At 40.3% G+C, this 20,180-nt stretch overlaps 1 protein-coding gene across 1 annotated transcript; it reads right to left on the bottom strand.

Annotated features, from left to right (window-relative positions):
- Positions 1-8,029: 8,029 nt before the first annotated feature.
- LIGB (catalytic LigB subunit of aromatic ring-opening dioxygenase family) lies at positions 8,030-17,254 on the bottom strand. Its single transcript, XM_089996784.1, has 3 exons — positions 16,984-17,254; positions 9,016-9,386; positions 8,030-8,372 (listed from the first exon to the last, which is right to left on the bottom strand). The coding sequence occupies exons 1-3, from the start codon at positions 17,206-17,208 to the stop codon at positions 8,180-8,182; spliced, it is 789 nt and encodes a 262-aa protein (XP_089852910.1). The 5' UTR covers positions 17,209-17,254; the 3' UTR covers positions 8,030-8,179.
- Between the last annotated feature and the right edge of the window lie 2,926 nt (positions 17,255-20,180).

The raw sequence follows: 20,180 nt of genomic DNA, 5'->3' as shown, positions 1-20,180 counted from the left end.
TTTTATGCAAGAAATTATGCGCCTTCAGCGCTGAAATCGTCTTGGTCTTATGCACTAGTTTGGGAATCCGAAATTCTACCTTTGGAAAGCCTGGAGGGGACAACACAATCTTGCCTTCTCGGCAAAAGACCTTAGCATGGTATTCATACAAGCAATGCATACCTAGGATAACGTCAAATTTCATCATCTCAAGTAAGATGGCACAAGCAGGTAAGTGCTGATCCGCCATGACTACATCTAATTCTGGCAAGTAGGTGGCACACACTGTATTCTTTTCAATCGGGTTGTACACGTCTAAGGCAGAGTTTAATTGCGACATAGGTAATCGCAAATGTGCAACAAAACTTGTGGAAATAAACATATGGGTGGCACCACAATGAAAAAGAATGAAAGTTGCTCGATCTACGACTAGAAAAGTACCTTGCACGAGATCCCCTTTTGTCAACTGTTAGATTATAGCAACATACACCCATCCTGGTGATTTCTTCACACCACTAGTCTCTGGTTCCTGTTGATATTGCATCAGCTGTGGCATCTGCTGCTGAGGAGGCTGGGGTGCACCGCCTGCTCGCCGAAGGTCATCTGCCGCCTTCTTATGACAATCTTGAATAAAGTGGCCCATCTTGCCATAATATAAGCAGCCACCCATGTCGTGGGGACAATGCTAACTGCCATGCGACCTCCCACATTTGGCGCAATTGTCTCAGAAGGGCTGTTAGGGTGGAGGACGACTTCAGTACCGCTATCTCTTTGCTGGAGGGCCTTGCTGCTTCCCTCCCTCAATCTTGATGGGTAAAAGCGATCGTCGATCCTGGCCGCGAGGCTGAGCCTTCTTTTGCTCGCCACCTGCCATAGGTGGCTTCCTGATCAAATCGCTTCCAGTCTTCACTGAGAAGAGTGGCTGCTGCAACAACCGCAGAGAGGGTCATATGCATACTCGTAAGGACCCTGTGCCTGAGCCCTTCCAACCGTTGAAACTTGGCGACACACTCACCCAAAGGTAGGCTACTCTGACACAGCTCCAAAAACTCAATCTTCTTTCTCTCCCTCGCATGAGGGGGAAAATAGTTCTCGAAGAATGCCCTCTTGAAGGCATCCTAGGGAACTACCTCGATACTCAGAAATTGTACTTCTTGAGTGGTATCCCACCATTCTCGTGCCTCGTTCTTAAGCCTAAAGAACCCAAACAAAGTCTTCCTCTCGTCAGGGATTGAGAGGACCTGAAAAACTCATTCAATTTCCTTAACCCAATGCTCAACCGCATTTGGGTCCACCTTGTAAGAGAAAACTGGAGGGTCCATCTTCAAAAATTTCTTGAAAGTGGCCTTTTGCTTTGTGGAAGGAGCCACGTTCCCTTAGGCAATGACCTAACTTCTGATCGCTTTAGCCAACGTATTAAGAGAATCCATAACAAACCCCCTTTGCTCTGACCAGTCGTGGGTCGTATTCTTGCTTGAACTTCGCACCATCTTTAAAAATAACTATATGGTACAAGTCAGAATACACCAACTTGATAGAAAAAGCTTGATACTTTATAATTCTTAAGTCATTACAAGTGTATCTAATATAAAATTCCAGCGATGCTGGTGCACAAGCCAAAAGAAAAGATTTATCCATAATGGAGTTTGCAGACTCCCATACAAAAACTGGACATGCACTAACTTCCTCTAGGAACGGCTAGTAAATTGCCGAAGGTACTCCCTCTTATCACCCGTGTGCCTAAACTTGCGTCGAGGGGTGAAAGGGGGTGGCTAATTATAGGGAGTCTCTTCCCTATAAAGCGGTATTGCAGGCGTGTACTGAGGTGAGCCCGAGCCGCTCATAGTCGAATCTGAAATATTTATTTGGGAATCAACAATATGTGTGGGAGATACGGGGCCCTCGGAGGCTACTGGGGGTTGTGGTTGCTTGACGACTGCCAGTGGTAGGTCCGACATATTCAGGTCTGGGATGACAGTTTCTGTAGAATCCTGAGCTGCAAAAGCCTCATTGTGCTTAGCCTTGAAGAGACAAGAGTCTAGGGTGTGCCCCAAATCACCACAAGAGACACACTCCACCTGGACCTCTAGAGGATCGTCTCCTTCTGATGCTTCTGGTGTAGCATGTCGATTTACTCAAACATGCGAAGGTATACGCTCATCCGTCCTGACATATATCAAAGACTAAGTTGCTGCCAATGGTATCTGAAAGTTCAACGACAGTGGAATGCCTAACTCATTTGTAAAGGTTGGTGGGGGTGGGCGGTTATCCCAATAACCCTCTCAAGACATCCTATGTCCTCCCTTTTCTATGAATAGGCCCCCGCCCCTAACCGAACGAACACATATCCTACGTGCGCCCCTACCGTGACAACCACTAGGACCAGCTGACAAATCCATCAAACAAAAGCACTAACAAAACAAAAACAACACTTTAGTTTACTGCATTAAATACTTAACGATAACAGAGTTCTACTTACAGTACGATGGGATGCTCGATGGTCAAGGCTCAACCCTTCTTGTCCTGGCTTTGATACCAAAAGTTGTAACGCCCCAAAAGTTTAACTTGAAATAAGGAAACATTTGGTTAAATCCTTTTGAAATTCAGAGTTTGTAAAACAAAAACTTTTAGCAATAGTAGATTTTCTTTTAAAAAGGAACAAGTCTATTCTTCTAAGCACGTTAGCACAAAATCCCAACAGAACCATTTCTAACCAAAACAGGTAGTGAACAAAAGGTAGATTTTTCTGATAAACAATTTAGCTTATACAAGATTTGGAGTCTTCCTCCCCTGAAAGCAAAAGTACAAAACCCAAAATGAGCAGCCAGGACGCCAGCAAGAAGAGTGAGGCCTTGATCATGTTGCACCGCGCCACCGACTATGAAGAAACCCTACTCGTCACCTGCACCCATAAAATGGGCCAGTCTCACAAAAAACTGGTAGGTGCACAAAAGAACGAAAAGAACAACAACAAATATAAAGCATGCTCATAATTGTGCAATCATATGAATCAATAATGAAAGTGATTCTACAGGCGAGCAAGTACTAGCCGTAAGCAGTTATGACAAAATTAATTATAAGCAGTTATAACCAAGCTAATCATACAATTACCATAAAACCAACCTTGCATACCATTAACTATCACAAGTAGTAAAGCAAAACATGTAACTAAGCTCAAAAGCAAGTAATTATCATAACTCTACCAAGGTGCAAGTCTAACAGTGGTGTGAGCCAATCATATATTTGTTCTGATTATTAACTAGTTATTGTAGGTACGCACAAGACACGAAATGTAGAAACAACTGATATCAATTTGAGAGTCCATTATGCCATGTATTTTATGCTACCCTGAATGACTGATTGAGTTCGCTCCTAAGGGGACGGCCAATGACCAAGAGAGTAAGTCCCCAAAGGCATACAAGGCCTATGGATGCATCCAACTTCTGCAGAAGTGCCAAACGACTACCACCTAGGATAATTATGGTAGCCCCTATCCCCTAACTCTGATTGAGGAAGCCGAGTCATTTGCTCGTAATAGCCATGAATGACTTGTTCATCAGAGTTTTTGTATCATTCATCCTCTTTGTTGATGAACAATCTTGAACGACTACGATGGGAGTTTCTTTAACCGCTATCCCATTCTATATGATCTGGTCCATTAGATCCACTCGAGCATCTTACCTGTGAAGACGCTTAGTTATCTTTTTTGAGAATTTCCAACAATTATGCCATATTACACACTATGAGGTTTAACAACCTCTCATGCTATACATCGTAATATCACATAACGCCATTGCTAAAGAACGTGAATACGATGGTAGGCAAGGGTTACTGAAAAGCACCCAAAACAAGTCAAACCAAGTAAGCATTCTCGAGAAAAAACAGAGTCCCAGTATGGTACATTTTCTCGGCACCAAAGCGTTAGTACTCAGTTTCGCACCGCCCAAAAATGCACGAACCTTGATACGCATGCACTTGCCTATTGTAAGGTTTTATCCTGCAAGCAACCATAAGAAGCAGAATCTTCGCATCTGGAGTGGCCAAAGCCCAAAAGTAGCCAACATAAAGATGAAAATAGTAATATACAACGAATGTGAGATATACAACAATAATTAATAGCATGAGCGTAAATATAAGAAACTAAAAAATAAAGCCTAGGTGCATAAAGCGTGGGTCAACAATAAGGAAATGATGAAATTGAAAGAGACAAAATGTAAAAGCCATGGCGCATAAAGCGCGGGGCAACAGAAAGAAAGTACAAAAAGTAAATGTAAAACAGAAGTCTAGGCACATAAAGCGCGACAATAAAGCAAAGACAAGAAAGTAAAAGCCATGACACATAAAATGCGGGGCAGCAGAACAATAAAGTGCGGAAAAGTAAAAAGGACAAGGATTGCAAAACTGCGTCATTGAGTTAAAAGATATCAAATGAAAAGACAAGAATTAAAAGCCTGGGCATATAAAGCACGACAACAACAAAAAGGAAGTGCAGAAAAAGTAAAGGAGGATAAGGATCGCGAAACCCCATCCTTGAGTTAAAAGACATACATATATATCTCTATATATGTAAACATATATAATTATCCTTTACTTTAATTATCTTCCTTTATTTTAGTTTTGTTCATTCATAGTCTTTTTTCATGCAACTTTCTCCTATCTTAAGGGGTTGCAGATACTCGTACGCTTGCGAGCGTAGGTACGATCGTGCTCGGGCTACGGGGTGCGAGAGGGCTCCATCGTGCAACCTGAAAGCGCAAAGATATTAGTATGCCAGATCAAAATAGGGTCTGGGTTCAGTAAGACCTACAGTGGTATCAGACCCTGATGCGAGGGTAGGCAGAGAGCCTAACTCTTTGCAGAAAATCAGCAGAGGCAGCAAGATAAGGAGCCCGGTGGTTCCCTGTCTGCTGGAACAGCAAAGGTCCCCGGCCAGGGCCTTGCTGACAGTAGACCGCGAGTCAAGGCGGTGGCAGAGAGCCCTGTTGCCTCCCAACCCAAATGGCAAAGGGGGCTAGAGGCTCAACCCCCACCCACCAACTCTGCAGATGGCACAGAGGCGGCGACTCTGCCTCATCCTGCAAGGAGAGCAGAGACAGAAGCTCGACCTCTGTCTGCCAGGCAAAATCAAAAGCAGGAAAGAAAGAATGGGAAGAGGGGCTCGATCCCTCTTCCACCTGGGCAGAAAACAGAGAGGGGCTCAACCCTCCCTTCCCTGCGACAAGGGGAAACAAGGAAGGCTTAGCCCTTTCCTCGCAAGGATAGGGCGACATGGAGGGTTCCAGCCCTCCCACTGCACCCACTAGGGCGAAACGATAGAGACAGGCATGGGGGTGAAACCCGCCCCTTGGCGGTCCAAAGAAAATATAGTGGCAGGGTCGAAGCCCCCTACTGGCCAAAGAAAAAGGACACAGGCAGGGGCTCTGCCCTCCCTGCTTGATGAGAAGAGATAGCGGCAAAAGGAGCGGAGCCCACTGTCAACAAGGACCAACGAGAGGGGGCGGAGCCCCCTGCTGGAAAGAATGAGTGACAGGGGGGGGAGCCTTCCGCCTATAAGAATGCGCGACAGAGGGCAGAGCCCCTTGCCGACAAGAACGAAAAGAGAGACAGGGGGCAGGCAGGATCCCCCCACCGACAAGAGACAACAACAGGGGGCTCCTTCCCTTGCCGATCGAACAACGAGAAAAGGAAGGGAGTGAGAGAGGAGGTTACCTGAGGAGATAGTGGAAATGTGAGCTCGTCGATGCAGAAGGAGCAAGCGGAGGGTCGTCGGGGGATCATAGAGGGAAAAAAGGGGGGGATGCCGACAATCGAAGGGGGGCAGACGGCATCACGGAAGAGGAAGGAGACAAGTGGTCATTGGCGCGGTCGTCGGTGGTCGTTGATCGCAGCAGAGAAGAGGGAGAAGATGGTGGTACTCGAAGGGGGGTGGCCGGTGGCTTCGGTCACCAGTGTCTGCTCGAAAGATGGGATGCGCTGGGAGGCAGTGAGGAAAGAGAAAGGGGCGAGGGCTTTTGCCCTTCGCCAGAAGTCCTGCATCTTTTAAAGACGCAGGCTTCTTGATCTTTTGAGAAGCCAAGTCTGAGTTAGGCTCGAGCTCGGATCCAGATCTGGGTTCAACTCAATCGGACCGACAACGACACGTGTTCGACACATGTCTGACACGTGTCTGACATGATTTTTTGGTGGACTTTATATCTGGTGTTCAAGAAGATTTAGGTTATAGGTCAGTTCAACGAGGATCCAAAAGTTATGTCAAGTTAGGTATACCTCTGAGAATACCAACAAGGGGTAGGACCAGCAGAACCAGCAAAACCACGACTGAAGAGTAGCACTAAGTCAGAACTTAAACAAGTAAAATGCATGAACAATTAAAAATGCATGTACTTACTAATGCAAGAGTCATTTATATGAGTGAATCGATTCTTATATTTAATTATCTTTTTTTCCTATATGATGCACGCCATGCGTATCTAATGCACATACATTTAAGTTTTACTTCTTAGCCTCGTTGGTATAAATACATGCAAATACTTGCATCAGGGCCATAGTGCAGGCAGTATTTTCATACATGAGTGACTTTGGCCTGGCCAGGCACCTTTCACCAGTCTCGGGTGAGGGACAACAAGAGTGGGAGAAGCTCCCAACACCACCATCCTGGTGCATCAAATTTTCACTCATGAGTTTCTTTCCACTATGTTGCATTCTATTGCAGAGGGTTTCTCCTATCTTCGTGGTTGGGGAGGAGCAACCTTCTGTATTCAAAACATATTTTCACAAAGCCAGATATACTACTTGTTCTCTTCTTGCAAGCTCTCTCTTTAGTGTCACATGTTTCACTTATTTAAATCAAATGTCTTACATGCAACATCATGATTGAATCTCTCAAAGAGGATTCGGCCACTTCAGGCAATGGATATATATTTGAAACATTGCATTTGATACATGCCATATTTCTTGCTTCGCAAACATGCACACATATAAATAAGCAACATGATAAATTTTTATAGCTTTGCATGCATCTATTCATCATCATCATCATCATCATAAAGATATACGCAAACATATAGCATGAACATAACATTTGTCATTAAGGTCACAACTCAGACTTTACGATTCCAACTTACGAAAAGTCAAACTCTGTCTGACTGTTATAGAAGCTATATAAAAAATTTCAGTCAATGGTTAGAGCTGAATTTTTCACAGTCTATAGAAAATTTTATCAGTTTTTTAATACCGCAAACCGTTTGTAAAAGTTTATCTGTATGAGAGAATTACAAATACTTTAGTGTAGGCCTATACTTTTCAATTCTAACTATCACAGAACAATGCTCAGTCCATGAACAGAACTCAAAATTTTACAGTCGATTTAAAATATTGTTAGCTTTCTAACGTAATAAATCACTCATCAAAACTCCTCCGAAAGAGAGAGATACGAGTGATTTACTGGTCAGGTGTCAGACCAGAAATACGTAATATCAAGTATATACATTCAGGTGGGGCCAAAACGGGTCACTCAAATTTTTTTGTATGAACTAAGCAAAAAAAAATTATGAAATTTTAACTACACGAAACGAAGACCAACAAACATAGATAAATCTTATTTTCATAGCTGTTTGATTGGAAAACAAATCCATCTCTCATAAGGCTTATTTTCTCAAAAATAATTTTGGTAAATTTCATCCAAGCATGAGTTTAATTGAGGGTAGAAACCCCAGCCATGCTTTCAGCCTGTCTCTCCAATTTATATTTAACAAGTCTGGATGTGCACTATTACCACTCTTGTTGCATTTTTCCAACTCCATCTCTCATTTCACATAAACAAGAGGAAAATTTTCATATAGACAAGTTTCCATATGGGAACTTCCGGCGTAAAATTTTCTTTCCTATGAGACTTTCTTCCTTCCAGACCTGGCCCTACAACTAGCCGAAACAAACGGGCCCCGAGGAGGGGTATATATATATATATATATATATATATATATATATATATATATATATATAGAGAGAGAGAGAGAGAGAGAGAGAGAGAGAGAGAGAGAGAGAGAGAGTATTGCAATCAGAAAATCACGCTTATTTCTCACAAGAATACAACAGCATTAACAACTCGAAAGCAACACATTTTTTTTATAGGTTTTTTTTTATAGGCAACACGTACAGTTACACCATAAAGTAAGAAACCGACTTTTCTCAATGAAGAGAATCACTGAGGGGAGGTAAATCTGTAGGAGGCATAAGACATCGAGCCGTTGGTCCAGCTATGGTGGACGAGTTCAGCTTTGGCGCCCTCACCTGCTGCACCCATCGCCACATGCAGTGGGTAGAAATGGTCAGGCCAAGGATGCGCCAACTTTGCACATGGCGCCTTCGTCAGGTAGTCGTTGACATCTTCGTATCTACAAAGTTAGCAAAATCAGGTTTCCCTTGGTTATAATCACTCTAACCAGTCATTTGGCAAACTGGTGTTCCAAGCACACACACACTCAACCCCTATGTCATCCCAATCATCATACGGAATACAGGATCTCATGCATGCAAGTTGTTTTGATCAAATCTGACTTCATAGATGGATTCTCAATTTGATAGGAATCAACTTTTGGATTGCATTTTTTTTTACAAAACTATTTATTTTTTAAACCAACAAATTTTGCCATGTTCATAGCCTTTGGTTTTTGAATGAGCAGGGCAGGGGATACATGGATCGCTTAAATGCCTGCCTATGTGGCACAGGCCAATCATATGACAGCATTCTCAGGCCAAACACATGACAGCATTCTCAGTGGGGCCTGTATTGTGTTGCTGTAGGGCCCATGGAATGCAGTCATGTGATTGGTAGGCACTTGAGCAAGCCTTGGATTGCCATAAAATCCTATACAAAGGTCAGATTTTAGTGATAAGGGATGACATAGGGGTATGAAGATAGGGATGGCATAGGGGATGAGTGGAACCATTTTATGGTAGTGTAGGCCAGAGAGAGAGAGAGAGAGAGAGAGAGAGAGAGAGAGAGAGAGAGAGAGAGAGAGAGAGAGAGAGAGAGACCTTCCGTTAAGGAGTGCGTCCTTGAGCCATGTATCAAATTCAAGTGCCCAGTTGGGAGCAGGTGCACCATCACGGTCCATAGTCCTTAAGTTGTGGGTGGCACTCCCAGACCCCATTATCAACACACCTTCCTCCCTTAGTGGGCTCAATGCCTTGCCCATGTTATAGTGGTGCCACGCATCCTTCTTAAGCTGTATGGAGAGTTGGCACACCGGTATGTCAGCCTCAGGGTACATGAACATCAGCGGGACCCATGCACCATGGTCCAGCCCCCTGCTCCTGTCCTCCTTCACACCCTTGAACCCTGAACCTTGCAGCAACTCCTTTACACGAATTGCCAAATCCGGTGCACCAGGTGCCGGGTACTTCAGCTGTTCCAGGATCCACTCACCACATCAATCAATTCTAAAACACTTAAAATAACCATTTTTTTAATGATGAAGAAGCCCTCACCGAGAACTGGGTTACTTAATGGGCCCGCCCACCTGCAAGGTAAAACTCCGGGTTGAGGACACGACCGCCCAGCCTTGTGCCCCAACCGTGATAAAGCAAAGGCAATCCCCATGCACTAACAGGGTCCGACACTGGGGCTTCAGCTTGACACAGGACCCACAGACCACACATGGGTAACTACCACAGTGGTAAATAACCAAACTTTTTATATAAGGGGCTTTTTTCATGAGGAACAGGGAACCCACACCTAGGATCAGATGCCTAGTTACGCTGGTTATTCATGATGTACTCACGATCGTTGTCATGACAGTGTAAACTCGAGGCACACCCCTTGCCCCCCATGGATTCGCCTTGCTTCTACATAAGCAAGGGGGCATGATACCCTCAAAGGGGTGATGTCCGTGAGAATGGAACCCTGACCACCAGCCTAGTAGACAAAGCCCCCTCCCACAATGCCAAACTCTTGGGGTGGCTTAAGTTTGCAGAAACAATGCAACTATCTTTACTTTACTGGGTATACGCTCGTATAAGGGTGTGAAATCCAATTTTTGACAGGCTATGATAAAACCCCATCTCATGTCTTATGAACATGTTGAGAGCAACTAAGATGCAGTACGGTTAATGGCCCTCAACTTCTTAGGTGACCTAGATCCATGTCATAAACAACAGGATATATATATATATATATATATATATATATATATATATATATATATATATATATATATATATATCATATGATAAGTTAAAAAAAAATAAAGCATGATGCTTTAAAATTTAAAATCATCACCTTTTGCAAATATCATAATTCTATACTCTAAAAAGTGTTTTAGAAGAAAGCCTAACTTTTTGAGTAATATTTAAAACCATAACTAATTGTTAAAGAAATTTCTTACTTGATAGGTACGATGGAAAAGGATGGAGTCCGACACTTCTTATAGGCAAACCGCAATGCTAGAAGTTGAATAGCCAAAATAGATGGGTGGGAGGCCAAAAAAAGGTATAAAATCTTAACGTAAAATGGAAATGACTTTGGAGGGTATGTTAGTAACTTTAACCTGTTGACCCAACTTAGGTTAATGATAACTCAAGCAAAAATTGACCGATGTCTTTTTGATTAATGGAGGACAAATTTAAGTGCATTTTATAACAATACAGGTATGCTTGATTATCGCCAAAGATTTAGGATTTTTTTTAAAAAAAAAATCCCAACTTCTAAATATTCCGAAGTAGGGATGTAAACCGTTTGGATTTGGATCTGATGTGACAAATACCATATTCGACTAATAGGATGTTGGCTAAACAGATTTGAATGATGAAAAAGCTCTTACCATATCCTTTTGTTTATATGTCAACCGATTTCAAAATCCATCAAATTCAAATATTTGTTGGATTTGGTAGAAAAAATCAAAACCATAATCATATACGATTATAATATAATTCGATAAGGTTTTGGCTTACCAAATGCAACTAAAAGACATCGAATTCAGTCGGACATCAGATCACTGGCATCCCTAACGCTATCTGGAAAAGACATTCCTGTTATATATCAAAACAAAGTGTTTTGACAGAGCAGCTTCTAAATGCCCTGAAACCTTCATCTAGTTTTTTCTCTAACAGAAACTGTTGTAAAATAATTCACTCAATGGCCAAGGCAACTGCATTTGAACCAGGCTTACTCAAAGGCACTTGTTATACACAGCTATCTTTTAAGCTATAGTTGCCCCACTTAGGATCAAGTCTTTGGTGCAATGGGTATTAGTGCAAACTTTGCTCTCAAAATACAATTAAGCTTTCGCCTTCTTGTGAAGATCGAGCCACACCTTATACAAGGTGAGTCTAATAAACTCGACATGAACCATCTTGATTAAAAAAAAGTAGAAAAAAAAAGAGTGCTTTTGTGAGCTAGAAAACTCAAGAGAGAGATAGAGAGGATGGGCAAGCTTGCAAGGAAGAGAGAGGAAAGAGGAAAGAAGAAAGAAGAATTGTGATTGAGTGATGAAAATAAGAGAGAATTGGGGTATATTATTAAGGCCCAGCCTAATAGCTAGCAATAAAAGACTTGGGCTGGTCAAATGACCAGCCTTATTGGCCCAAACAATTGGAGAAATCAAGGGTAAAAGATATTGGTCAACAGGATAAGCAGAACCTTATAGAGGTCAAAATTGTTCAAAAATCGATGCATGGTCAATGGTCAAGGAGCTTGGGCAGCTACTTGCCCATTTGACCATAAAGACGTCATGCAAAAGATGTTGGGTAGGTTCTGGTTAATGTCCAAAACGGTTTTAATGTGTAATAAGTCTGGGTTAATGTTCAATTTTTAGACTTGGGAATTAAAATCATGAACTGAAACCCAAGATCCAAGGTCTAAAGTTCAAGTTCAAGTTAATGAACGGGCCTTTCTAAAAAGGCAACACCCATTATATAAAGTCAAAGTGATTGGATGCAAGACTAAACTGATAGGAATAAATCAAAGCAAGTTATATGTTCCCCCCCGAACAGGGCAGTTAGCTACATCTCATGCTCGGGGGTCCCAAAGAGCACCATGTATGTAAGCATGTGTGTCTCGTATCCCCATGTTTGTCAACATTAATTAGCGTTGGAGTTTGATGCGATTACAAAGACTTAAGTACCCTCTCCTCCATTGGTGCAAAAAAAATGACGATTCTTGAAAAGGAGTGGTTGTAAAGACTTAAGTGCCCCAAAGATAATTATTTAAGACACAGTCTCTGCACTGCAGGATTATCTGAGAAAGAAATCTCTCCTGGAGGAGGCCATGAACATCAACCCTCTCACACTCTCTCTCCCTTCTATTTCTGCTTCTATGCACATCCAATAGAAGATCTTACATTGCTCCATCAAGCACCGGCTGACCTGCACATTGACTGTTGTGGAGCCTGATTCAGAGTTTTTACCCTTACAGGAGGAGGCTTTGGGGGTTCATCCCAGCGTGGGTAGCATCATTCAACTAAATGAGTTGTAGATCCTGATTCAGAGTTTTTACCCTTATAGGAGAGGGGTATGGGGGCTCCTCCCAACGTGGGTAGCATCATTCAACTTGAAGAGTTGTGGAGTCTGATTCAAAGTTTTTACCCTTACAGAAAAAGGGGGTCTGAGGGCTCCTCCCAGCGTAGGTAGCATCATTCAACTTGATGAGTTGTGGAGTCTGATTCACAGTTTTTACCCTTATAGGATGAGGGTTTGGGGGCTCCTCCCAATGTGGATAACATCGTTCAACTTGATTTGTTGTGGAGCCTGATTCAGAGTTTTTGCCCTTACAGGAGAAGGGTTTGGAAGCTCCTCCCGATGGTCATCCAACGAAACAAACCTAAGCCATCAAAAATGTCTATTTGAACTTTTCATCGTCATCTTCTTCTTCTTTCTCCGTAAAACACTATAAAACCCTCTCTCTCTCTAGAGAAGAAATCAAGGGAGGCAAAGAGTTCTCCCTGGAGAAGGCCATGAACATCAAACATCTCACTCTCTCTACTTCTTTGCACATCCAACAAACGATCCAACATTTCTCCATCAAACACCGACTGACCTGCACACTAACTGTAGCATCGTTCAACTTGATGAGTTGTGGAGCATGATTTAAAGTTTTTGCCCTTACAGGAGGGGGGTTGGGGGCTCCTCCCAACGTGGGTAGCATCATTCAACTTGAAGAGTTGTGGAGTCTAATTCAAAGTTTTTACCCATTCATATTTTAAGGCATTAGATCTCATGTTTGAACATCCACGCATGTGCAGTTTGCTTTCATCATGTTCAGTTGCTTTCTAAATTGTACTTTGAATTCTGGTGCATTTTAGATCTATCGATTTGTATGTAACCAAAGCTCATTTTAATCTGAATTTTTTACTGCAACTTCATGCATATGTCTTCATGCTCTCCACCAAAAATCAGATCATTCTGAGTTTGTTTGACCCACTTTAAAAATCGAGATTCAAAACCTGTTATTTTGCACTGTCAGGATTTTAGCAGAATCAGGACCAACTTGCGGGAGTGATTTCTCCTTAACCAGAGATGATCTTTCCGATCCGTAAAAAGGGTTGTTTTCTAAATTGAATCTAGTTTGTTTATACCAAATTTCAGCGATTTCTATGGTATTTTCATACCAGTTTTTGGTCAAAAACCATAACCCTGTCACCCTATGTCATTTTAACGGCTCAGATTTTGATCTATTTTGTTTGAATTTTATTTTCCTAATGAGAGATCATTTTTTAATTCTGTAAAACGGGTTCTCTTCGTTTATGTGTCTAATTCATCCCTGTAAATTTTTAGAATTTTTCATGGTCAATTATTATTTTATTTTGATTAAATACCAGAACCTTATATCCAGATTTTATAAATATTCTGATTTTGACCCCCATATCATGATTGTTGTAACACTTCTTCAACAAATCGTTATTTGATTGGCAATATTATTCAGCAAATTGTTGTTATGATTTTTTTGGGTCTCTAATGAGTCCCTACTATGATTTGTAGTATTTTTAGGTCTCCAACGAGCCTCACAATGATATATAGTGTTGTTCGGTCTTTTAACTATGATTTATAGTGCTTTGGGGTCTTCAACGAGCCCCACAGCGATTTGTAGTGTTTTTCGGTCTTTTAACTATGATTTATAGTGTTTTTGGGTCTCTAACGAGACCCACATCGATTTATAGTGTTGCTGGACCTCGCAATAGCGATTTGTAGTGTTTCTCGCTAAACACTACAACGATTTGTGATACAGATCGTTATCCGAATCAGGACCAACTTGTCAGAGCCATATCTCCCTAACCAGAGATCGGATTTCAAATCCGTAAAAAATGGTGTCTTCGTTATGAAGTCTAGTTTATTTTTGTAAATTTTCAACGATTTTTATGGTCATTTGATACCCCATTTGGATCTAAAACCAGACCCTTATCAGTCTGCCTTATTTGAGTAACATAGGTTTTTATTTCATTTTGTAAGAGTCATATCTTCCCAACGGAAGATCATTTTCCAAATCCGTAAAAAGGGTTTTCTTACTTTATGTGTCTAGTTTAGATCTGGAAAGTTTTATAACTTTTTTATGCTCATTTGATATTTCAAACCTGTTAAAAACCGAGAAGGGTTATAATTAACTTTCATTCACTCACTTAAAACGGAATAATAACATGTTCTGGTATTTAATCAAAATAAAATAGTAATTGACCATGAACAATTCTGAAAATTTACAGGGATGAACTAGACACATAAACAAAGAGAACCCGTTTTACAGAATTGAAAAATGATCTCCCATTAGGGAAATAAAATTCAAACAAAATAGATTAAAATCTGAGCCGTTAAAATGACACAGGGTGACAGGGTTATGGTTTTCGACCAAAAACTGGTATGAAAACCCCATAGAAATCGCTGAAATTTGGTATGAACAAACTAGATTTAATTTAGAAAACAACCCTTTTTACGGATCGGAAAGATCATCTCTGGTTATGGAGAAATCACTCCCGCAAGTTGGTCCTGATTCTGCTAAAATCCTGACGGTGCAAAATAACAGGTTTTGAATCTCGATTTTTAAAGTGGGTCAAACAAACTCAGAATGATCTGATTTTTGGTGGAGAGCATGAAAACATATGCATGAAGTTGCAGTAAAAAATTCAGATTAAAATGAGCTCTGGTTACATACAAATCGATAGATCTAAAATGCACCAGAATTCAAAGTATAATCTAGAAAGCAACTGAACATGATGAAAGCAAACTGCACATGCGTGGATGTTCAAACATGAGATCTAATGCCTTAAAATATGAATGGGTAAAAACTTTGAATCAGACTCCACAACTCTTCAAGTTGAATGATGCTACCCACACTGGGAGGAGCCCCCAAACCCCCCTCCTGTAAGGGCAAAAACTCTAAATCAGGCTCTACAACTCATCAAGTTGAACGATGCTACAGTTAGTGTGCAGGTCAGTCAGTGTTTGATGGAGAAATGTTGGATCGTTTGTTGGATGTGCACAGAAGTAGAGAGAGAAGGGAGAAAGAGTGAGATGAGGTTTTACCCCTCTCTTGTAAGGGTAAAAACTCTGAATCAGGATCTACAACTCATTTAGTTGAATGATGATACCCACGTTGGGAGGAGCCCCCAAACCCTTCTCCTGTAAGGGTAAAAACTCTGAATCAGGCTCCACAAGAGTGAATGTGCAGGTCAGTCGGTGCTTGATGGAGCAATATAGGATCTTCTGTTGGATGTGCACAGAAGCAGAAAGAGAAGGGAGTCAGAGGGTTGATGTTCATGGCCTCCTCCAGGAGAGATTTCTTTCTCGGATAATCCTGCAGTGCAAAGACTGGGTCTTAAATAATCATCTTTGGGGCACTTAAGTCTTTTCAAGAATCCTCCCTTGATTTCTTCTTTAGAGACAGAGAGAGGGTTTTACAGTGTTTTACGAAGAAAGAAGAAGAAGTCTTTGAAGAGTCAACATCATCTTCGACTTTCTGGATAAAGGACATGTTTGTCCTTTTTTTGAACTGTTTGTTTTTTCTTTTTTGAATGAAAGGCATTTTTGTCATTTTCTCAAACCATCACTTTATGAGAAAAATAGCAAGAAAGAGTACTTAAGTTTTTGCAACAACACCAGAGTCTGATGCAAAGTTATGTCAACATACACGGGAATACGAGCCCCATGTGCTTGTATACGTGGTGCTCATTCAAAGCCCCGAACACAGACGTGGGATTCAGTGAATCATCGAGGGGAGAACATACACCACCCTCTCGGAATAAATAAGCCCCCGCCAACTTAAAGGTAGGAAAAAAACTAAATAGTTTTGACTCAATACCCACCAAAAACCTCTTCCTTATATTAAAAACATTTATGCACAGGACGCTTTATCTTTTTTTTTTTTTTACTCAGAAAAATCACTTCAGGATCATAGATTTAGCCGCGCTGTCTCTACCTGTAGTAGCTGTTCTGGTATGGTAAAACTCCAAGGGCTTACCCCTCGGCCGAAGGAGCCTTGGTACCCTTCATCTTTTTAATTAATTAAAACACCACAAAACAAAAAATAATAATAATAATTTCGCTGAATCTTTAGGATTTATTCTTAGTTTAAGAAAATATTTTAAAAAACTCTAAAACCAGCAATTTTTTTTTTTTTAATTTTCTAAAGCCAAGAGAATGTCTCATCACCGACCGCACCCTTTGGTCTTACACTCAATTGAAGCAAGGGTTGCTCTCGCTGCGGGTTTCGAATCGTGGTTATCTCATATCAGGAACAAACCACCGTCACCCCTAACCAGGAAGGCCGACCCCTCATGGGCAAAGAATTAACATTGTTTTAAAGCTGAAAAACAACAGGATTTTTAGCTCTAGAACAATCTCGAGCTCAAGATGGCTCAAAGCAAGCAATTTAATTATCTCAATTGAAGCTCTTCTTCCCCAAATTGTAAACCAAACCATGGACACCCAACAACCAAATTCATGCCAAAACCCAACAAGATACAATCAATTAATCACGCAAAGAAGAAGAAGAAGAACAGAGACAGAGACAGAGACAGAGACCTGGTACATGGGTTTGGGGAAGCCGTAGAAATCGTAGATGGTGGAGTTTCTTTCGGCGACGTTGACGGAGGGGTCGATCGTCTCCCAGTGGCCGGAGATCACGAGGATGGCCTTCGGCCTCTGCGTTAAGACCTTCTCCCTCCATGATTGCAGGAACGCCCTCGCCGGAATCCCCTCGTCGATCGACATCATCGGCGACCCATGCGATATGTAGAACGTGTCCATCTCTCTCTATTCTGGTAGCGCAGGAGTCAGAAAACGATTTTGGGCAATTTGGGAACGAGAGGCAACCGCCTTATATATGGATGGGAGGTTGGGCAATTAATTTTTTTTTTCTTTTTCGAAATGCAAGTTTAACCCCGCCAGTCATTTATTCAACTTACCACAAGGAGACGTGGTGGGTGAGCTCCTACCAACCACGCGAAGCCTCATTGGTGCAGATTTCAAACTTTCGTGCAAGTTTTTGATAAATTCGAATATTTGGGTACAAGTATTAAAGGTGGTGACCTAAATAATATTCAACTCAATCCGAGCAATATGCGACTCTAATTTGGGTTATGATTTTTTGCCCGGTACTTTACTCGATTCGAGTGTTTATGCATTTCTGAAATTATATGGATCCAGGTTTCACATTTTACTTTTGTGACCCGAAAAAAACTCCCACTCCACAATTTGTTATTTGGCCAGGTCCAGGTACACTCAAGACAAGTTGAGTACCTGACCCCTTGACAGCTCTATTTCTGAGTTTGATGCATTGACATACTATTAGTCGTATGGACCAAATGTTAAGATTAAAGGTACATATGTGTTCAACATGCTTTATTTCCTATATAAACAAGTTCAAGCCTGGCTATACCATAATATTTATGTTTTACGTTGAAAAAAAATTGAAGGTAAAAATACGAAAATTGATCATATTGTTCTTGTAAAATAGCACATTTCATGAAATACTCATCAATTTACCAAAATCTCTTCCATATCTAAAATCTCTTATTCTTGACTTTTTTTAAATATTTTTGCCTTTTTATAAATATTTTTTGTGAATATCACCCAAAATATGTGAAACACACAAACTTAAAAAATAGGGGGAAAACATGAAAAAGTTAGGAAGTTTTAAGCCATAACCCCACCAAAAATCATGACCCAAAACCGGCCTGTGGTTGAGTTCAAGTTTACCCCAATATTATTTAGGTCGACACTTAACATGATTGTACCCAAGAATTCATGTTCGGGTTCGGGTGGGGTACCCTATACAAATAGGACCTATTGGCAGCCCTATATGTAACACCCCAAATTTTCTATCCTGAAAATTATATAATTTTTTTTAAATAGTTTTATAAAATTACAACAAAAATTCAAACAAGATGAAACTTTGACATATTATTTCACGATTTCAAATTTTTCCAAATACACATCGAATTTTAAAAATTAAACATCTATAATTAAATCAATGCGCATTACATTTGAATTTCAATAATAATAGTCATTTTAAATTAAATAATAATCAGAGTCTTGAGCATTCATAAATTCTCGCAGTCCAAAACTCTCGAAAGAGTGGGAAAGGCTTGGTTCGATCCCCATCACAACCTCCCATAATTGCTTGATCCCTCATTTGCTACCTGAAAACATTTAATTTTAATAGGGTCAGACAATTAAGTCTTAGTAGACCAGAGCTATTCAAAATAAATAAATTAAAACAGTAGACATGAATTAATTCAATTTTTCATACACCCAAACAAAATTAAACATCAAAATTACATACATGAAATTCTAACAGGGGCATTCAATCATATATTTACAAGGTTTCACTCAGTCAAACAATCATTTAACTACGAACATTTAGATATGCATGCACTTACCATTGCAGAAATCAATGATATGCATGAGTTACTTATTATCTTTAATTAGGTTTTCTTTCTTAGATGATGTATGATATGTTTAATTAAATGTATATTCAATTTATGTTACAGTTCTTATCCCTATAGGTACAAACACATGCAGTAATCCTATATCATAGTCATGGTGGATGCGGTATTTTCAAATAAGGGTGGCTTTGGCCTGACCGTGCAACATTCACCAATGCTGGGTGGAGAACGACAAGAGCAAAAGAAGCTCCCAACACCACCATCCCGATGCATTGAACTTTACTCATGAGATTTTGTTCCTCCATGTTGCAGTATAATATGGAGGGTTCCCCTATCTTCGTGGTTGGAGAGGAGCAACCTTCTATGCTCAAATATGATAACCATGAATTCAGATAAGTATCACATACCCGTTCTTTGTAAGTATCGATATTTAGTGTCACATGGTTACATTTTTTAAATTAATTATTTTTCATGCAACAATCACATGTAAATCCAATTCAGTGATTCAACCTCTTCAAAACCCATGGATGAATATTTTTAAAACACATGTTTCAAGTATTATTGCACATCCCTTTATTTAATTTCAAACTTAAACACACATGCAAGGTAAAACAATGATTTTTAATAACTAAATGCATTCAACCATTTGCATCATCATGTACATGTTATTCATATAAAAATAGCATACATTAACCATTAATTGCATTTGATTCATAAAGCGAACTTTATTCGTCTCCTTTATTAGTGAGAGGCCACAAAGGCAAGCTAGTGCATTAGCACTTGATTCAATGCATGCCTCATATTTGGTACTTAATTTCTTGCAGAAATCTGATCTTAACAGTTCATATACATTATGATATTCATTCGCAAAAGCATACACAAAAACACATAGAAATTGTGAATACAAGTTAGCCGGATCTTGGACCGGTGTAGAATTTGTAAAAACTCAATTTTGTTTGACTATTACATAGGTCATAGAAAAGTATAATTTCATTGGACAAAGTTAAAATTTTTACAGGTTACATATAATTTTGTTAGTTTTCCGATGGTATAAACTGTTCGTAAAAATTCTTCCGGATGAGAGAGATATGACCAGTTTAGTGCACGCCTATACTTTTTGGTTTTGACTCTCATGGTTCAATGTTCATTCAGAGAATAGAACTCAAAATTTCACAGAAGCTGTAAAATTTTGTTAGATTTCCAACACAATAAACAGTTCGTAAAAAATTCTTCGGACGAACAAGATACGAATGATTTACCGGTTAGGTATCAGACCAAAAATATGTATTAATGGAAAATACACATTCGAGTGAGCCAAAACAGGCCACCCAA

Source organism: Nuphar pumila, chromosome 2, assembly GCF_984573655.1.
Source record: "Nuphar pumila chromosome 2, dmNupPumi1.hap1.1, whole genome shotgun sequence".
NCBI lineage: Eukaryota > Viridiplantae > Streptophyta > Magnoliopsida > Nymphaeales > Nymphaeaceae > Nuphar > Nuphar pumila.
This window is presented reverse-complemented; position numbering and strand designations above follow the sequence as displayed.

Coding starts and splice junctions, on each gene's coding strand:
- LIGB (XM_089996784.1), bottom strand. CDS start 17,208: ATGGACACGTTCTACATATCGCATGGGTCGCCGATGATGTCGATCGAC. Junction 9,387..16,983: donor TCCCCAAACCCATGTACCAG/GTCTCTGTCTCT, acceptor ATCCTGGAACAG/CTGAAGTACCCGGCACCTGG. Junction 8,373..9,015: donor GACGCACTCCTTAACGGAAG/GTCTCTCTCTCT, acceptor CTAACTTTGTAG/ATACGAAGATGTCAACGACT.